Genomic DNA, 21,146 nt, shown 5'->3' with positions numbered 1-21,146 from the left:
AAAGAGTCTGATGCTAGGAAGGATGGGGGCGGGAGGAGACAGAGACGACCGAGAATGAGATGGCTGGATGGCATCACCGACTCGATGGACGTGAGTCTGAGTGAACTCCAGGAGTTGGTGATGGACAGGGAGGCCTGGTGTGCTGTGATTCATGGGGTCACAAAGAGTTGGACACGACTGAGCGACTGAACTGAACTGAACCAGTTTTGTCTGGAGGGATCGATAAAGTATACTGCAGTGCATTCAGTTCAGTTCAGTTCAGTCGCTCAGTCGTGTCCGACTCTTTGCGATCCCATGAATCACAGCATGCCAGGCCTCCCTGTCCATCACCAACTCCCGGGGTCACACAAACTCATGTCCATCGAGTCAGTGATGCCATCCAGCCATCTCATTCTCTGTCTTCCCTTTCTGCTCCTGCCCCCAATCCCTGCATAGTATGAATCAAAATGCTTGCCAAGCCAGAAGTCTGTCATCCTTTTGGAAATTCATTAATGCAGATAGACATGAAATCCTAGTAAGCCATAAAGGGTTAATCCATGAATGACTTAAGTATAATAGTGTTATGTATGAAACCTTAAATTGGTTTCTTTTAGATAGTTTTAAAATAGGCAGACTTTTGCGAACTAAATTTGAGGCTTCTGTGAAGTCTGCCCTACAAAATTATTCTTGTTGATGCTGAGTAAAATTCTCCAGCTAGCTGTGTAAAGTCTAGCTCTAGCCATTTACCTTCCTGGGCTTAATTTTCCTCATTAAAATAATACAGGACTAATATTAGGTGATTTCTAGAGTCTTTTTCTGTTTTGTGATTTGTATATCTTATATCTAATAATTCTTTGCAAATTATCTTTCATGTAGTGCTCACATGGTCTTCTGAAGAAGCCATGGGTAGCTGTTGTAGCTGTCCAGATAAAGACACTGTCCCAGATAACCATCGGAACAAGTTTAAGGTCAGTAAAAACTGGATGAGTTGTAGCTCTTGCTGCCTACCTGAATGCTCTACTTTTACTTTACTTAATACATCTTCTTATTTCCTCACTGGTATCTTCAGACTCTCTTTATTTTCCTTTTTGTCCATTCTGCCTTTTCTTGTTTTAACCAATAAGGACAACATTTTTTACTGACAGTGTGAAATTCTCTTTTCCTTTGTTCTTCCATATCCAATTAGAACCACACAATTCTGATAATACTCTCCTTTTTTCCCCCCCAACTTGGAAGACATTTACATTTATTATATTATTACCTTCCTATATCATCAGTCATGGATATGAGAAGCTAAATCTTATATCTCCGTCAGGAAAACACAGCACTATTGAGTGACTGTTACACCCTCTGGAGAATTCAGTCTTTGGTCACAGTGATAAGAGCCCCTGGATTTGGTCCCATCAGCCCTCTTTGAAATGACCTGATAATATTGTCTTTAAAATGCCATTTTATAGGTGCTTCTTCAGTCCTGTCACTGGTTCCCAGTCATTGTTTAATGCCTGCATAATTTCGTAACTGAACTCTACCTCCAGTCACCTCTGTGATCCATCCTGCAGTTGACATCAGATTTATCTTCCTCTTTCATTATTCTAAAACTTCAGTGGTGTTCTGTTACTTAGACACTAAGTGCTCCATTCCTTACTCCTCCACAGCTATTAATGCCTCTCATATTCTGACTTCAGTCTGCTATCAATCAGCCTCTGGATCACATAAACCTTGGTGTAAATCACAACCTTCTTGCCTCATAGCTTTGCGACCTTTGACAAGTTACACTGTCACCAAGTCTTTGTTCATTTGTATGCAATGGAAACAGTAGTATTACCTGCAGTTTAGAATTGGTATTAAATGACAAAATACAAGTAAAGCACTTTGCCCAACCCAGGAGTATTAGTAAATTCTCCCTAAGTGTTATCTGTTCTTTAAAGTCTCTGGCCATTTTCTGAAACTCAGCAGTGCAAGGCCTTCTCTGACAAGAACTCAGTGCCCGTCCTGTCTTGATCTCTCTGAAATGTACCTTCTTTATCTCTGCTGTAGCACTGTAGCTTCAGGGTGTGCCCCTTAAGTCCTGACCCACCAACTCACCCTCTTTATTTCTTCTTGCATGGGAAATCCCATGGACAGAGGAGCCTGGTGGGCTATTGATACTATCCATGGGGCTGCAAAGAGTTAGACACAACTTAGTGAGAGAGCATGCATGCGTGCAAACTTATTTATACCCAGAACCCAGGTAAAGTCCCTTCGCTTCATATGTGAAGGCTTCTCCAACAACCCTTGGCTACCGTTCCTGCATTTTTCAGGGTCTGTTGTACTCTTTTGTTAGGTTAGTTAAGCATTTACAGTTCTGTGATGTTGACTTTGTCTTTCTGTATCTTACCTCCTCAGTGGGAATGTGAGTTCTTTGGGGATGTGAACCAGGTATTGCCCTGCTACGTAATCCATGCCATACAAAAACATTGGTTGCTGAATGAAATAACAATAACTGAACCAATCAGCAACAGTACATTTTCCTGAAATTAGTGAAATACGTGCATGACTGTCGAGAGGGAGCATTGAGTTAGCACTAATTAAACTTTGTTTTAGGTCATTAACGTGGATGATGATGGAAATGAGTTAGGCTCTGGCATAATGGAACTTACAGACACAGAGCTGATTTTATATACTCGCAAACGTGACTCGGTAAAATGGCACTACCTCTGCCTCCGACGCTATGGTTATGATTCGAATCTCTTTTCTTTTGAAAGTGGTCGAAGGTGTCAAACTGGACAAGGTAGGTGGAGCCTTCTTTTTTTCTCCAAACATCATATTTGAATATCATTCTGTAATTCAGTTATTTTATATATGTTTACATTACTGTTTTAGTTTTATGCTGAATGAAAAAAAATCCTCAAATAAGTGGATTATTTAAAAAGGAGATATAGTACACTACGTATTCACTTATCAAGCATTTATTAAGCATGTTTTCTATATCTAGAATTGTGGCTCATATTAACTAAGATTTGAAGTAAGTAAATGAATTAGTCTCAGTAAATTGCTTCTGTCTGTCTTTACTATTATAACACTTCTCTGGTGGCTCAGACAGTAAAGCATCTGCTTACAATGCGGGAGACCCGGGTTTGATCCCTGGATTGGGAAGATCCTCTGGAGAAGGAAATGGCAACCCACCCCAGTACTCTTGCCTGGAAAATCCCATTGATGGATTTTCACATGGTAGGCTACAGTCCATGGCGTCACAAAGAGTCAGACACGACTGAACGACTTCACTTTCACTTCACTTTTACTGTTATAGGGCTTCCCTGGTGGCTCAGACAATAAAGAATCTGCCTGTGATGAGGGAGACCTGAGTTCAGTCCCTGGGTTGGGAAGATCCCCCGGAGGAGAGCATGGCAGCCCACTCCAGTATTCTTGCCTGGAAAATCCCATGGTTGGAGGAGCCTGACAGGCTAGTCCATGGGGTTGTAAAAGAATGGGACATAACTGAGTGACTTTCACTTTACTGTTACAAGTTGGGGGAAAGAACTTAAACTTTGGAGTTAAGCAGAACATAGTTTTATTTTTTGGCCACCTTCTTCTTGAAAGTCCTTAGACAAGTTGGGGAACCTGTTGCATCAAATTCCTTATGTATTAGAGTGCAATGGTAATCCAGTAATTAAACAGGGTATTGATTGTAAACCACAGAGCAAGCACCTGTCAAATGGTGGATTCCTGTGGTAATGATAGGTTAGACTCCCCCTGCTGTTAGAAAGCAGACTAGAGCAAGTGTGCAAATCTTATTTTTGCCTTCCTTATTTTGAGCCATCACCCATGGACAAATGAAAATTACTCTGTGAACTTTCTTTTGAAACAGGGAATATAATGAATTTATCAGACATTTCTTTGAAAGGCCTTTCTTGCTATTGGCACACAGAATGCTTCCTTTATAATTTTGTTCTCTGATAGGTGCTCCTTTGTCTTTTTTAGATGTCGTGACCGTGTTTTTTTCTTCTGGTTTATATTTGTAGGAATCTTTGCCTTTAAGTGTGCTCGTGCAGAAGAATTATTTAATATGTTACAAGAGATTATGCAGAATAATAGTATAAATGTAGTGGAGGAACCCGTGGTTGAAAGGAATAACCATCAGACAGAATTGGAAGTCCCTCGGACACCTCGAACACCTACAAGTAAGTGTCCGTTTTCCCCTCTTCTACTATAAACTATAGACTGTGGGTATTTAATCTATACCATGTTAGAAATTGCCATTGGCTAACATAAATATAGTGGTTGTGAGTTTTGAAAAACTGTTAGCTATGATTATAAACATTTTAAATATGAAAACACAAAGTGTTTCATATTATTTTAAATGTGAGTGGAAAGTTAAAAGTGCAGGGAGGTACAGTTTGCTCTGGTTTTTTGTGTATCTTCCCAGAAACACCTCCTTAAACCTCTCAGTGCTGATTGTATCCTCGTTCATTTTTTTCTCTGTGCCCTACCCCTGCATTCTTTCTGAAACCAATAAACGCAAACTCAGCTCCAGGGTTTGCTGCTCAGAACTTACCCAATGGATATCCCCGATATCCCTCGTTTGGAGATGCTTCATCCCATCCTTCCAGCAGACATCCTTCCGTGGGAAGTGCCCGCCTGCCGTCAGTAGGTGAAGAATCTACACATCCTTTGCTGGTGGCTGAGGAACAAGTAAGCATGTGCTGCTGTCCAGTGGTATTGTATGGGGTTAGAGTATTATCGTGCTAACACTTGAAGGTTTTATTAGTCAATTTGAATTTTAGTTGTCACTTTTGTATATGACCTTTGTAGTGAAGATTCAGAGGACAAAGCATATATTTGCTGACATATACACAAATATGTATAGGTTTGAGGGAAGCTTAGCATTACAGTTAAGTTTGTGGGTCCACAGAAGAGGTGTGTCTGTAGACGAAGATGGACAAAACTAACGGTCAGTTCTCTTACAATAACCTTAAAGGAAAGCTTTTTATATTGCAGTTTCTGTAAATAGTGCACTGCTAACAGTAAGGCAGATTTTGTTGTCAGTGTTTTTAACAGCAATTTAGTGTCCCCAGCTAGTCTGTTTTCATTTTAGGAATGATGTATCTGGTTGAACATTGTCTGTGTATTAATTAGTTGTACTTATCTTTTGTCAACAGTATGACTGTTTATCATTAAGAAATTTTCACTGTTTTAAAATACATTTCTTTGTATTTTTTACTTGTTAAGTGAGTTCTTACTATAATTAAATATCCCTCTTTTTGAATTTTATTTTTTGAGTTTTTCAGATTTTATGTAAAGACTTCTGAACATTTTTATATTATCTCCCCCAAATACCATGAGCTTTTCTAAGCAGTGATAACTTCCTACCAAGTGGAACTATTTTATATCTATGTATCTTACAGAACTCTTACTAAATCTAATAATTTATCTCTTTATATAGTAAGATGATCTATAAATAATGATAAATTTCTCTTCTCCTTTTTAATACTTGTTATTTCCTATTTCTAAATCAGGTTTTAATGCACTGATGAGAATTTCTAGAACATCCAAGTAGTAATCCCTGTTTGTTCCTGACTTTTTATAGAATGCTTATCATGTTTCACCATCACATCTATTTTAAAGCACTTATTCTTTTATCAAGCTAGGAAGACATTTGTACATTTCTTCCATCTCCTCCAAACCTTTTTATTAGTAAAAAGCAGGTGCAAAAGCTTTGAAGAATATACTTAGAAAGTTAATAAAATTAATTGATATAGTCAGGCAGATTTTTTGTTCTTTTTCCTTTTCTTTTAAACAAGCTACTCACTTTCCTGTTTTGTTTTAGGTACATACCTATGTCAACACTACAGGTGTGCAAGAAGAACGGAAAAACCGCACAAGTGTGCATGTCCCATTGGAGGCAAGAGTTTCCATTGCTGAAAGCAACACACCAAAAGAAGAGTCAAGTAATATTGAGGACAGGGACCCTCAGATTCTACTTGAACCTGAAGGAGTCAAATTTGTCTTAGGACCAACACCAGTTCAAAAGCAGTTAATGGAAAAAGAGAAACTGGAACAACTTGGAAGAGATCCAGTCGGTGGAAGCGGTGCAAATAGTGCAGAATGGGACACTGGCTATGACAGTGACGAGCGAAGAGACGCGCCCTCTGTCAGCAAGCTGGCATACGAGAATCTAAACGGCCTCTCTCTCCCCAGCGCCTCAGGGTTCAGGAGAGCTCGTCCGCCGTCCACCGGTACCTCAGACACCCAGAATGTCAACAACTCAGCTCAGAGGAGGACTGCACTGTTAAACTACGAAAATCTACCATCTTTGCCTCCTGTTTGGGAAGCCCGCAAGCTAAGTAGGGATGAAGATGACAACTTAGGACCAAAGACCCCATCTCTGAATGGCTACCATAATAGTCTAGACCCAATGCATAACTATGTAAATACAGAGAATGTAACAGTGCCGGCAAGTGCTCACAAAATAGAGTATTCAAGGCGTCGGGACTGTACGCCGACAGTCTTTAACTTTGATATCAGACGCCCAAGTTTAGAACACAGGCAGCTCAATTACATACAGGTTGACTTGGAAGGTGGCAGTGACTCTGACAACCCTCAGACTCCAAAAACGCCTACCACTCCCCTTCCACAGACCCCTACCAGGCGCACAGAGCTGTATGCTGTGATAGACATCGAGAGAACTGCTGCTATGTCCAATCTGCAGAAAGCACTGCCGCGAGATGATGGTACATCTAGGAAAACTAGACACAATAGTACTGATCTGCCCATGTGAGCCCTGGAAAGCATTTACATTATTTGCACCTTTGTGAAGTTTTTAAAAAAAAAAATGATGCAAGTGCTTCATTTTTATTTCTAAACAACTAACTCCTTTTATAGACTGATAGAAAAAATTTTCGTGAATATTTCATGTGCTTCTTTAAAGGGAATTAATGTAGAGCAGGTACTCATAAAAGAACACTAATTTCATTATATACTACTCATTACTGTACAGCAGCATTCCCATTTTCACAGTGCCTATTTAAAATGAGAGTTGAAGTGAGTGACATGCTGGTTGATTTTTATCAAGATTCTGAACTCATGTATATCATTCATGTGTAAGTCATGGTTGGCATTTAAAACAGAGCCTCTTGATAACGTGCATTGCTAACAGATAACTGTAGCTTTGAAAGTACTATTTGTAGATTCACTATTCATGGTATGTGGCCTCCAGCATGTAACATGAGGAATCCTTTATTTCATTAATTGTAGGCTTTTTGACTTGAGCCAAAACGTATGTAATGGAAATAGAAGTACCACACCTCCTATGTACCAGTCAGTTCCTTTGCCTTCAGCATTTCTAGAAAGTTCTACTTTCATGAATGTGGTGGTGTGCTTTTGGTGTGTTGAAAGGCAAGAAAGAGATGAGATTTTCTGTTTCGTCATCTCATGATGTCATTTGAAGGGCATGCCCAAGTATCTTAATCAGAATTATAAATAGGCTCAAGAATCAGTCTCAGGTCACTTTATCCAAAAACATTTGAAAAATCTGAACCATGATCTCTTGAAAGTTTCTCTCCTACAGATTATTTACAGTAGCATTGTTCTCTGGAGGCATTTGTGCCATTAGATTACCATTTACCTTCAGTTTTTCCTTTGGTGTTTGGGATGTCTAACTTTGTTGCTTCGTGTCTTTTTCAATTTAAAATGTTTGAGTTTGTATATAGTTTTGAAATTGGTATGTGTTCATTGTTGTTTAGTTTGCATATTTGTCCAATTGTGGTTTTGAAGGTTCATTTGGAACTTAACTGTTATTCTATAACAGGGTTGCCCTTGTCCAGTATTTATTTATATGCTGTTTACTTTTCATGTTGATAAAAGCATTCTCTCAATTCTAAATTTCACTTGTGTCCATAGGTGATCTCTTAAGCAACTGAGAAGAGAGGGAAAAAAAAAAGGAAGTACTTTTAACATGCAAAGTCCCCTAAAGGTACTGTGTTTTCTCTGTGGGCACTGTCCCAGCACTTTAGCAGTGATTCCTTCAGTCACATGGCTGCAACTATACTTTGCCCACTGTATTGCTCCTCAGCTCTACTGTCCTTTCACTCATAGCTGATCTTGGATTATCCCTTGATTTTAATAGAGTGTTAAGATTATTGCCAGCATAGCAGGTACAGTGGAAGTCTTACAGCAATGAGATTGTGTCATAATTTAGGATTGGAAATGAAGTTTATATAAACTGATTATAGAGTCTATATTCTCGCTCTTGGAAAGTCAAGAATTTTCCAGTTTCCCAAATCGTAGAGAAACAAGAGAAGGTAGAGTGGAAAGAAGGTTGGATAACCTTGCAAAATACGTCACTATTTCCTGTAAATATGAGGAAGTTTCTGAGATTATGATCTGGGTTTATCAGATGTAATTAAGGTTAATTTAGCGTGAAAAAGTAGCATCCAACCTGTCCCATAAATGCCCTAAGTATAGGACAGTGGGTGGATTGGCAAAATAATAGGGTGGGACCATTATAAAGAAAACAGATTATTAAAGGTGTCTTTATCACTTTCAGTGCCATTGGTTTATGTGCATAGCAGAATTTTTTTTTTTCTGTGAATTTGGTGCTTACTAAAGTGTTCACTGTTCTCTAGAAAGAGTACAGTGGTATAGGTGTGCAGCTTCCATTTTCATGTATTGTTCCATTTATGCTTTCTTCTGAGTAGATTGCTAATCGTGCCAAATTTATGTGATGATCTTTGTAATGTGGAGTAAGAATTATGATGAAACCAGTGCATATGGTTTTCTTGGAAACAAGCAGTCAAAACAGAACGTTAACCTCCAAACGAAAGGGCTGACCTATTTACTTATTTTGGAGGTTGGGTACTTTTTTTTCTTTCTCTCAGCCTTTTCATTTTTCCTTCCAGATTCTGATTACTTTTTATATTTTTTAAGCAACTATAATATAACCATTGCAGTTTATGCTTTAAATACTTTGTGCTTTAAAATTGAAAATGGGACCAGTTTGTCTGTTAGGAATTTGATTTTTAGGTACTACGAGTATTAGGGAAGATGTATACAACTGGTATTAATTTCTAGGTATCTCTGGAAATCCCCTGTGTTCCTATTTAATAAAAAGTAATGTAGAACACTACTTGTCCTTTGCTGTAGTCTAGTGATGGGCATTAAGCTCTGTCCCGGAAGAATGTACCGATTACTTGGTACATTTTAGAATGAGATATTTTCTTGGGATATAATTGTGGCCATATGTTTCAGATTTTCTGAGACAGACCTAGTTTTAGATACTCCGTTCTGTTGATAGGTCATGTGATCCCACTTTCTGGCTTTGGAAATAGAATCATTGATCATGTGTTTTCTCCCTAATGGAATCCTCTTTTATCTGTATGGATCATAGCAGCTTTTATCCCAGACCAGGGTTGGAAACTGATATGGGTATCACATGTGTTTTTTCCTCAGTATATTTTATTTCCCAGGTTCATCATCCTTTAAAAATGAAAATATGGTGCCTTCCCTCCCTCCAGGAAGATTGGCAAATAGTTCCTTTTATTTACTGCTGCTGTGGAGTGATGAGACATGCACTTTACTTTTGAAGACTCAGCAAAAAGCTTTTCACTTCTCAGTATATCCAGAATAGATCACATTTGGGACTTAAGAAAATTTGCCAAGCAATCTTTGTTTTTATAGATATTAATGTTGACCCCACAGTTCAATAAATCAAGCTAGTGTTTATAACACCCCCTCCAAAAAAAATCTGTGGCACAACATATAAAAATGTACCTCAATAATGTTCTATTAAAAATGGGACAGGGGCCTTATGTTTTCATAATTTCCCAATAATGTGCCACCATATTTTTGCCTCAAGGTAAAGGTTTTAGCAGGCTAAAAACTACATCCCATTTCCCCTTGTGCTGTTCCTCACCCATAACGTTCAAGTGTTTGTGCAATGTGTAGTATGTGTGTGTGTATAAATATATATGTATATCTCCTTGAAACAGAGATACCATCAGAGACAACATTCAGAAGTAACTAATGTATTGGCATCTTTTTCTTATCTCTGATATGTGAGGTATATGGTACTAAATTACCTTTTCCCTGATGTTTGCCAAATTTGAATAAAGGCATTGGTACGAAATCACAGAATGTATAGAAAATGTTTTTGGCTTGAAAAACTAACAGATATTTTATGACATACCACAGTATACTCTGCCCAAACCAGCACCCTGTCTTTGCTCTTCTTTACATCCCTGTTCCCCATCCTTACTTCCTCATTTTTTTGGTATAAAAATTCTTTTGTAGCATCATTACAATTGCAATTCTATGACAATTGGATAATAATAGCATGGAAACGGACTGGTATTAATAGTACAGTAGTCACCAGTGTGCCACATTTGCATTAGTAAATGCAAAATATACATTTTATAAAGGACAAATTTTGTGTTATGTTTTTATTTTCATTACATTGTATAATACTGTAAGATTATTGTATGTCCTAATTTGCATTATAAATGTTTTTTTCCTACGTAAAGGCATAAATATAGCAACTTTGTATAAAGGTAGCTTATTAGATTTTTGATTTTGTATTTTATAAAAAAAATTGTCTAACAGTGGGACTACCATTGCCAAATTGTACATGAAATATGAATTTTACCCCTTATGGTTAATTTCATTTATAAACATTCCATATTTCTCTAATAAGACATAAGTGATACTGTACTATGCATAAATGGTATTTTAATGCTGTTTCATATCAGCATTTTAAATTTTGGTTTGCATTTTTAATATTGGCAAAATTTACCACTGTTGATTAAACCTTGTTGTATATGTAACAACATCTTTTGCCCTTTTGCCCTCCCTACCCTTCTCCCTGTCAGTGCCAACTTCATACATTTTGTAGCATGGCAATAAAATATAACTTTTACACTGAGGCCAAGTGTGGCTTTTTGGAGGTTATGGAGATGGGAGGATTGCCCTCTAGTTATGCTTTGCATATGACTTTCTGCCACATAAACCATGTTTCCAGGCATGAGGAAATTATCTCGTATATGATGTGAACATGCTTTTAAAGACAAGTGTGAATGTTTCTTTTAAGCTTAATTTTTGTCCTTAACTAATTTTTTATCTTTGGAAAAGTCAGAGTTCTGAAAGTACAATCAAACCTTTATTAACTGGAGTACTTAAAGAATGAGCTAATAACTGAATTTAGTTCAACAAGGGCTAAGCAACACATTTTTTAAATCCTTATTTATTGTAGAGTATTAGTATACTGTCCTAAAAATTATATGTAAAATATGGTTTCATCTTAGATGATTTAGGATCTTGCAATGCCTTACTGTTGTCATTCTGGCATAAATTCCCATGACGAGGTACTCAAGTTGATACTGGAAGCTGAGCTTGACTATACAACTAACATTAAGCATTCATGAAAAACTGCTTTGTTTAATAAAATCCGATCAGAGTTCTTACGGTTACTTTACCCTTATTGCCGAAAGTAGATTGCAATAAAACCCCAATAAAAGTTTGGTTGGATACCTGTTTAAAGTTTCACTGTATTTATACTTCACACGTTTCTTGAGACTTTATGATAAGTGGTTTTATTAGACTCATATCACCACCTCCATTTTCAAAGTGAACATATAATGGGTCAAGGATTATGTTTCAAAGTGAAATGAAATTTTAAGTATTTGCCAGACTCTCAAGAACTTTTATCTTCTTGGTCATTCAAACTAGTAGTTCTTAGGCTGGGATTCCAAACCTGTTGTCACCTAGTGGCACTGCAAAGCCTATCTGGGTACAACTCAAGATGCAGATCGTTTAAATAGTAAAGGGAATAGACAAGTCCACAAATGGTCAGGTGCTTACTATGTACCAGACACTACAGAATACACAGATCGGTGTAAGATGTGACAGAGACCACATCTTACTTAGGTATCTTGGGTATTCTCAGAAATTAAAAACTTTTTTGGATTATTTTTTTCCTTTGAGTTCCTTTGAAGATAATAACTATTCAAATGTTCTTGTTTAATGAATAAGCACAAACTAGGCCCTCTGTTAGTAATGAAGATAGTTAATTCTTGTTGCCAAAAGAATCAATAGTTTAGAACAGCTCTTCTAACTGGGGGCAGTGCCCTTCCTCTCCCCAGAGAAATAAACCTTAAGATATAAATTATATATAAAGGATTGCAATCTCTCTGATACCTCTAGAATAGTACTAGCTATATACCTTAAGAGAATTGAAAAAAAAATTATTCCAATTCTTAATTTGTAATAAAGGCATTTACAAAGGAAGGGCATCTAACTCAGCCTGAGAATGAAGGTTTTTAAGAAAAATTTGAAGAATGTAATCCCTGAGGTGTTTGATGAGAGTTTTTACAGATTAGGGCCGGGTGGAGAGGATATCTTGTATGTGTGTTAGTCGCTCAGCTGTGTCCGACTCTTTGTGACCCCATGGACTGCACAGCCCACCAGGCTCTTCTGTCCATGGGATTCTCCAGGCAAGGATACTGAAGCGGGTTGCCATTTCCTTCTCCGAGGATATCTTAGGGAGAAGAAATACCCAGTGCAAAGGCACAGAGGTATAGAAAGATCACAGTGTTCAGTGATGGCAAAGATTCCGTTTGCTTGGAGCATAGAGTGAAAAGGCAGGTTTGTGGGCATAGAGAAGGGAGAAATTAGAGATATCCTATACATTTAGAATGCACGAGTTTTTGTTTTACTCTGAGTCAGATGAGAGAATTTGAAGAATTTTAAACACTGGAGAAACATTTTGTAAAAATGACTCTGACATCAACATGGAGGACACAGTAGAGGACATGACATTTTAATAATGGAGGGAGACTAAAGTGGAGGTAAAACTGGGTAAATGTTTTTTCAAAGGTATTTTTAAAGGAGTTTTGAGGTTATCTGCTGCTCTGCAACAAGCCACCTTAAAATTGAATGACTTAAAGCAACAAATCATGTTATTCTCACATTGCTATAGATTAGAGTTAAGCAGGCTTATGGAATGCACCCCAATCACAAAACTAATATATGGAAGGGTTGAAACCCAAACCTATACAGCCTGGTTCCTGAAACTTGAGTGTTCAGCCCCTGGAGGTACAAGGGTGACACCAAATAACACAGTAAAGGAGGAAAAGTAAAACACACGTGCACTGGAGAAAGGACAAATTGCTGGGAGTCCCCGTGTAGGGGGCTGCTTCTGGCTGTCTCTGGCCTCCGCTCCACAGGTGGCAAAGCCTGCCTCCTAGTCCCCATCCAAAAGCCCCTCAGTTTCTCCTCCCCAGCGCCCCCTCGAGACCAGCAGGGAACGAGCCCTGGGTTCTCCATCACCCATAGTCTCAGGCTTGCCTGCCAGAGGACATAATCTGTATTTCCACATACGTGATCTTGCTCATAATAAAAACAGCTGTTTTTAATATTGTGCAGGTATCTTACCCTCTTGTATTGTAATTCTTCTCATTCCAGTGTGTGATTTGAAATCTTCTGGTTGAGGTGCATTTCCTAAAAGAAGAGCAAACTTTTCCACAAAGAACACAAAACTCTTGGTCGATTTAAAATAATTTGTCCAATCTGAACATCCCTTTTCATGATGGACCTTGGAAAGAGTGTAAACTGGGGTCAGCAGCCTTTTTCTGTAAAACATTAGATAGTAAATGTTCTAGGCTTTACGGGCGACACAGTTTGTCACAACTATTCCTTCCATTGTATAACTGTTTTGTGTTGTTTAGTATAAAAATGAATTAGCTTGTGTTACAACCAAGCTTTATGGACATCAAAATATAAATTTCATATAATTTTAATGCATCACAACAGTTTTTATGTTTCCAATCATTTAAAAATGTAAAAACTATTCTTAACACTCTGGTCATACAAAATCAGGTGGCAGGTTGGATCTGGCTCCCAATGGTTTCTCAATCCCTGGGGTAAACTAACCCTCTTAGCATGCATCTCAAAGGTACAAAAGATTAAAAATTGAAAGCAGCTATCAATGTTAACAATTACCAAAATATAAGCACTTGATCATCAAGGGAGAAAAAGGTATCAGATGCAAAGCTGAACATTATTTTAAGCACAAAAATTTTGTTTTAAATGTCCTAGGGGGTCAATTTAAAGTATAAAATTATTCTTAATAAATGGGAATATTTGGGATTGATTTTGCTCTCTACCAAGCCACTATGTAAAAGCATATTAGTCATCTCTACAGTTGTGTGTTGTGCGGAAGGGGAAATGAGTGAAAGGCAAAACCTCCTGAAAGTAAGCAGGACAAAATAAATGTCTCCATCAGAGTTCACAAGACCTTGTCCCTGACCGTCCAATTAAAAACAGCATTTGGACTTCCATGGTGATCCAGTGGTTAATCTCCCTGCCAGTGCTGGGGACATGAGTTCGATTCCTGGTCCAGGAACATTTCACATGCCAGGGAGCAACTACTACTGAGCCAGTGAGTTCTATAGTCCGTGATCTGCAACAAGAGGAGCCATGGCAGTGAGAAGCCTGTGCACTGCAACTAGGGAGTAGTCCTTGCACACAGCAATGAAGACCCAGCATGGCCAAAACTAATTAATTTACAAAACAGTATTTTATAATTTAATAAAAGAAATGTAGGTCTTCATCTTAATAATGTTTAAAATAGCAATAAACTATTATTTAGAAAGATGATGGTACATTTTTTAAAAAGTTAAAAAAGTGGTTGCTTCTGGGGAGAGGAATCAATGCTGATGGTGAATTACGTTTTCCATTATTAGTTACAGAGCCTAAGCTTGCTGTGCTTGCAGGCCAGTGAATCTGGTGGGGCAAAGAATAATGACTTTAACTGGAAAGCTAGCAGACCAAGAAGACAGATGAGTGTCTCAAAAAACCATCTTTCCTGAGTCCAAATTCAGGCTTTTTTTTAATACAGAAGAAGGGGAGGGGATGGTGTGTGCTGCGATGCGAGTGGCGTAGCAAGACCATCACTACCAGTTGCTCTAACAGCCCAGAACCTGCCCTTTCCCTGCTGTCAATGTCCATTCCATAATCCTGTGGGGAAAAGGGGCAGTGATCTTTCTTGCTGCTTCCTGCCAAACGGGGGAGATGAGGGGATGATTGTGAAATGGAATTGATGACTTTCTGGTTGGGAATATTCCTTAAAATTTTTAGTAAGTGATACAATTCTTTTTCTGAAACTACAATTATTTGAATCTGATGAGATTTCTTCCACAATGAAATTTTAATCTCAGTACTCACCCTTTTTGAAGAGCAATCTTAAGTCTCCTAAGTGTTCACAAGCCCACTGCTCTCAAAGTCTCTTAGGAGTTGGGTCATTTTCTGATGGCAGTGGGGCTGCTTTAACCTGAGTGTGATGAGTTCACAGCTTTACTGCAGCTAACTTGACAGATGAGTGCCTGGTAGGTAAGATCACTTGTGGTCCTGTCCACTTCGCCATGACCTGGTATTCAGGCCCCTGAACTCTCCAGGTCTTAAGGAGGACTTGGTCTCCAGCCTGGAAAGGATGTAAGGCTATTGCAGCTGGATAGGCAGACCTGCTAGAAGAAAACTCATGAACAGAAGTAGTACAGTGCCCAGAGTTTTAACATAATTGGCAACTGCTAGATCTTTCAAAGCATTTATAGATTCTCCTGCCTGGGCAAACACCTGAAATGACCTACTATACAATATTTCAAAGGAGCTTAATTTAAGCCTCCTTCTGGGGGCCATTCTAATCCATATATGGGGATATATGGCAACTGGCAAGGCTTTATCCCAAGTTAAATTGGTCTCGACATATTTTAGCAATGCTCCTTTTTAATGTATAATTCATTTTCTTGGGTTTTCCTGTAAATTGTGGTCTCCAGGGTGAATGTAGCTTCTAGTTAATTTGCAGTTCTCCAGACATCTATTTCTGCTTTATTGACTATGCCAAAGCCTTTGACTGTGTGGATCACAATAAATTGTGGAAAATTCTGAAAGAGATGGGAATACCAGACCACCTGACCTGCCTCTTGAAAAATCTGTATGCAGGTCAGGAAGCAACAGTTAGAAGTGGACATGGAACAGCAGACTGGTTCCAAATAGGAATAGGAGTACCTCAAGGCTGTATACTGTCACCTTGCTTATTTAACTTATACGCAGAGTACATCATGAGAAACGCTGGGCTGGAAGAAGCACAAGCTGGAATCAAGATTGCTGGGAGAAATATCAATAACCTCAGATATGCAGATGACACCACCCTTATGGCAGAAAGTGAAGAGGAACTAAAAAGCCTCTTGATGAAAGTGAAAGAGAAGAGTGAAAAAGTTGGCTTAAGGCTCAACATTTGGAAAACTAAGATCATGGCATCCGGTACCATCACTTCATGGCAAATAGATGGGGAAATAGTGGAAACTGGCTGACTTTATTTTTCTGGGCTCCAAAATCAGATCAGATGGTGATTGCAGCCATGAAATTAAAAGAAGCTTACTACTTGGAAGGAAAGCTATGACCAACCTAGATAGCATATTAAAAAGCAGAGACATTACTTTGTCAACAAAGGTCCGTCTAGTCAAGGCTATGGTTTTCCCAGTAGTCAGGTATGGATGTGAGAATTGGACTATAAAGAAATCTGAGTGCTGAAGAATTGATGCTTTTGAACTGTGGTGTTGGAGAAGACTCTTGAGAGTCCCGTGGACTGCAGGGAGATCCAACCAGTCCATCCTAAAGATCAGTCCTGGGTGTTCACTGGTAGGACTGATGTTGAAGCTGAAACTCCAATACTTTGACCACCTGATGCGAAGAGCTGACTCATTTGAAAAGACCATGATGCTGGGAAAGATTGAGGGCAGGAGGAGAAGGGGACAACAGAGGATGAGATGGTTGGATGGCATCACCAATTAAATGGACATGGGTTTGGGTGGACTCTGGGAGTTGGTGATGGACAGGGAGGTCTGGCGTGCTGCGGTTCATGGGGTCACAAAGAGTTGGACGCGACTGAGCAATTGAACTGAAGACACTGGTTGGGTGATGCTAGAGACAGAAGCAGGCCCGTCATCACATTGAAGGGAGTTAGCACTCCAAATCGGGGGATAATTTCCATCAGAGGGCCTTTACCACTTTGGAAGCTTTCTCTGTCCCTCTTCCCATCCTGAAAAAGTATCCACAGATACTAGCAGGTATTTAACATTTCCTACAGTTTGAGGCATTTGAGTCAAGTTTGCCAGATCTCAGTGGGGCAGGTTCCTCTGTGTTGGGTTCCCTTCTGGGGAGGTCTGACAGCAGTCTTTGGGTTATTTTTAGCACAAATCATGCAACTTTGAGTGATTGCTGGGTGGTCCTTGGTAGGTTATGCCTCGTTATGTATTTCTGATTTTTGGTTCCATTGTAAGGAGGCATCTCTCCCATAATGCTTACTGTTATGACTGCACTGCAGCACAGTATCCAAAAGGGCCTCAGGAGTCAAAATAATTCCTTGTGCATGACATTTCCAGCCAGATGAGGTATGATCAAGAGTGAACCCCTGCTCTTTGGCCCTCTCCTTGTCCTTTTCTGAATACATTGGTTGGTATTTTGACAAATCAGTCTGCGGAAGAAGTGATGCTATCATGGCAATGTATGGAGGGATATTCCTCAGAGTTTGAATGAACACCCTGAGACCTGTGCATTGCCTCTCATGAACATACAATTTGAAAGGTTTCTTTAAGTCTGGTAGTCCCAAACCCAGGGCTGAGACAAGCTTTGTTTTCATTGTTTCAAAGGCTTTTCGGCACCGTGTAATCCAAGTAGGGGCTCAAAATCCTGTCCATTTAAAGCCTCATAGAAGGGTTTTACTACGAGTCCATAGTTCAGTATCTGAATCTGACAGACTCCTGCCATTCCCAGAAACCTTCTCAGCTGTCTGTGAGTCTTGCCCTGCAATTGCCTGTTTTCTATCAGGCAAAAGACTTCACTGTCCTTGGGAATGAACAAAACCTAGGTATGTGAATTGTTGCGCATACTTGGGCCTTTTTCTGGGAAAACTTATTTCTGCAATTCCAGATAATTCAGGGTTCTTAAGGTATTTTGTAGAAAACTTATTATATGCAGGGCTTGGAGTAAGAGTCTTTCATCCAACATGAAGTTTCTAAGGTCCCTAGCTAGCATTTCTCCAAACAAGGCAGGAGAAATCTTAAGGCAGGACTGACCAACAGTAATGTTGGACCACCTGTGTTTCTGGGTCCTGCCCTGAGTCCTGGGTCAAAAGCAAACAGCTGCTGTGATTCTCCTGCAATAGGATTGCAAAACAAACAAACATCTTTCAAGTCCAAAACTGAGAACCAACTGTATTCTCCTGGAATTGTTGTAAGCAGGATGTATAGGTTAGGTACTACAGGGTGCAAATCTTGGACTATTTCATTAACAGCCCTCAAGTCTTGGACAAAGCAATACTCTACTCAATTTGGATTTTTGACCAGGAGGATAGGCATGTTATCCGGGAACCTGGAAGGTTTAATCAGTCCTGTTTTCAAAAACTTATTGAGAATTGGCTGAATTCCCTTTTGGGCCACTTGTCTCAGAGGGTATTGTTTTAGATTAGGTATCCCAGAGTCCCTTTTTACCAGGACTTATACTGGCCATGGACTTGCATTGGCCATGAGTGTTTTGTCTTCTCTGGCGTGCCATCAGCCCACAATTTCTTGTATTGTTTTTTTGCTTATCCTTTAGCCTGGTGCAATCTTTTTCCCAATGTTCTTCCTCCTTACAGTAAGTGCACTGTTTCTTCCCTGATGGTGGCTCACCTCTCTGGGTTACTGGCCTTCCAGGAATCCAATGCTGCTGCCAAAAAAGTAGCGTTCCATCCTGCATTCTCTTGCTTCTGCTGTTGTGCCCTGTTGTTGAATATTTTATAAGAAGGGTTAATTCCAAATGTACCATCTAACTTCTGTAGTTTTCTTCTTATATCTGGGGTGCTTTGCCCAACAAATATCATATTTACCATTCTCTTCTTTCCGGGGCCCTCAGGTTCTGCCTCAGTGAGCGTCTATAAGCTTGATAAATTCTTTCTAAAAAACATGGATGGATCCTCACTGGATTTTTGGTGTATCTCCTGAATTTTGTTTAAGCTCCTTTGCCTAGGTACTCCCTTTCAAACACCCGCTAAGGTACACCTCCTACAATGCTCCAGGTGTGGTGGCATATCTCCATTATTAGGATCCTAGTCAGGCTCAGCAATGGGAGCTTCCAGATTTGCTTCTGCAGTTACATCTGGGAATCTGCTAGATGATGCTCGTGTGCTTCCTCCCTAGTGTCAATGACCATCCTCCTCTCATCCCCAGAAAGCATCATATTCAGGAATGTAAATGTCTGCCCAAGAGGGATGGTGAGTGGCAAAGACAGAAGGGAAAAGTTCAGTCACATGGGGGTGGGGCAGTCTCTCGGTAAGCAGGGTTATGGTTTTTCCAATTAAACAAATCTGAAGTTGAGACTGGATTGTGCACCCATAGAAACCCAACTGGTTGGTCATTTGCATTAAGGCCTCGTACAGGATGTCAGCACAAGGGAAACTGTCCTGGTCCAGAAGTGACTCCCTGTATGGTCTCAAACCAAACCACGGTCGGTCCTGTGTCCCAGGGCTTAAGGTAGAAACTTCTAATTGATCCCCATAAGCAGGGGAAACAGGAGGAGGTGAATATGCTGGTGACATGGGCTGTGCTGGTATAGCCTGCTTGGGAGAAATGGATTGGCTGGAGGGGGTTTTAAATTTTGAAATAACATGTTCTCACTCTCATTTTCTCTGTTTTATAGAATAGGTTTTCACTTGGTTTTCCTTTTGGACTGCTGTCCAATAAAGCAGCAGCCATCTGATGCCTTGTCCTCCTGATTCAAAAGCATAAATGCTTCTACATATGGAATCTCATCATTTTTACCTGCTCTTTCACAAAGATCTTATAATAACTAAGTGAGCCATTCAAGGGCCATCGCTAACCTGATCCTAACATACAATGGGACCACACACTACTACAATAGAATATCACCTCTTTCTTAGTTACAGGCCCACAGCTATATTTCGTACATTTATTTACGATACACCCCAAATGGATTTCCTGAGGGACAGAATATTTCCCATGTTTATAAGTTCAAGAACAACAAAGCAAAAAAGCACAAGCAAATTTCAATACCAAAAGTACAAACGGATTCCATCATGAATGAATGCAAACAAACTGGTTCACAAATCTGAGTCCAACAATTCCCCTCTGCAACAGGGTACCCCAATCACATGCAAAACAAAATGGCTTTTCCCATAAGGGAAAAGCCCAAATTGAGAGTAGGAAATGTTCCCAATTTTATACAGCAGAGCAACTTACAACTTACTATATGGAGCTTGTCTCTGCTCAGTCATGTTCAACTCTGCGACCCCATGGACTGTAGCCTGCCAGGCTCCTCTGTCCATGGGATTTTTCAGGCAAGAATACTGGAGTGGGATGCCATTTCCTTTTCCAGGATAGCTTCTCGACCCAGGGATCGAACCTGCGACTTTTAGATCTACAGTCATTACCAGGTGGGTTCTTTACCACCAGTGCCACCTGAGAAGCCATGTGGATTCTTTCCTCCAACTGCCAAGCTCAGGGGCAGCTGGTAATACTTCAGGGAATTCTGAAGGCAAGATCCTCAGGAAGAGTGGTTCAGGAAGCTGCCAGGGCCTTACCTAAAAATTCCCAAACTGGAGCCAGCTGGCTACAACAAACAAGGTTCCTGGCTGGCATTGCCAAAATTTACCAAGCCTAGGTTTACTGTTTGCTGCACAACAGGCCAATAAATCAGGAGATGAGTTGTTCAGGCAAAGAATAATGACTTTAATTGGGAAGCTAGCAGACCAAGGAGCTGACAGACTAGTGTCTCAAAAGATCATCTTCCCTCAGTCATAATTCAGGCTCCGTTTATACAGAGGATGGGGGAAGAGAGACCTATGGTAACAGCCACATGCCTGTCCTGCCCCTATTACATTAGTATATATCGCTTTAAATTCTGTATATGCAATACTTTAAGGCAACATTTTTTTAAAGGTTAAATTTAGGAGAAAACCTTCGAGAAAGAACTCCGTTGCTATGGAAACCCCAACAGCGCAACTTCTTTGCGGGTTCTCCTCTCAAACCTCTGGGACGCAGGCAAGACGTCCCGCCCTCCTTTTCCTGTTTTTCAGTAGGTGCCAAAGCAGAAAGCAAGGCCTCAGGCAAGGCCCCGCCTCTCCAGTGTGACGGGCAGTCTTTCCG

General features: G+C 39.7%; 1 protein-coding gene, 1 long non-coding RNA gene and 1 other non-coding gene across 7 annotated transcripts in view; 1 reads left to right on the top strand and 2 right to left on the bottom strand.

The window, feature by feature from the left end:
* FRS2 (fibroblast growth factor receptor substrate 2) overlaps positions 1–13,960 on the top strand; it is a 113,769-nt gene extending 99,809 nt beyond the window's left edge. For all 5 annotated transcript variants that reach the window (XM_055396714.2, XM_055396715.2, XM_055396718.2 and 2 more), the window contains 5 exons: positions 856–947; positions 2,563–2,749; positions 3,981–4,139; positions 4,487–4,650; positions 5,786–13,960. In XM_055396714.2, the coding sequence (XP_055252689.1) occupies positions 856–947; positions 2,563–2,749; positions 3,981–4,139; positions 4,487–4,650; positions 5,786–6,736 (1,553 nt within the window). In that variant the 3' untranslated portion in view covers positions 6,737–13,960. The remainder of the gene's footprint in view (positions 1–855; positions 948–2,562; positions 2,750–3,980; positions 4,140–4,486; positions 4,651–5,785) is intronic.
* Positions 1,278–1,404, bottom strand: LOC129537315 (small nucleolar RNA SNORA25). Its single transcript, XR_008681982.1, has one exon. It is a non-coding gene; the product is annotated as a small nucleolar RNA SNORA25 (small nucleolar RNA).
* On the bottom strand, positions 13,280–21,081 carry LOC129537229 (uncharacterized). Its single transcript, XR_008681959.1, has 3 exons — positions 20,959–21,081; positions 18,675–18,764; positions 13,280–13,446 (listed from the first exon to the last, which is right to left on the bottom strand). It is a non-coding gene; the product is annotated as an uncharacterized LOC129537229 (long non-coding RNA).
* Positions 21,082–21,146: the final 65 nt, after the last annotated feature.

This window comes from Moschus berezovskii, chromosome 6, assembly GCF_049115385.1.
Source record: "Moschus berezovskii isolate FMDL1 chromosome 6, NW_MosBer_1.0, whole genome shotgun sequence".
NCBI classification, from domain to species: Eukaryota; Metazoa; Chordata; class Mammalia; order Artiodactyla; family Moschidae; genus Moschus; species Moschus berezovskii.
This window is presented reverse-complemented; position numbering and strand designations above follow the sequence as displayed.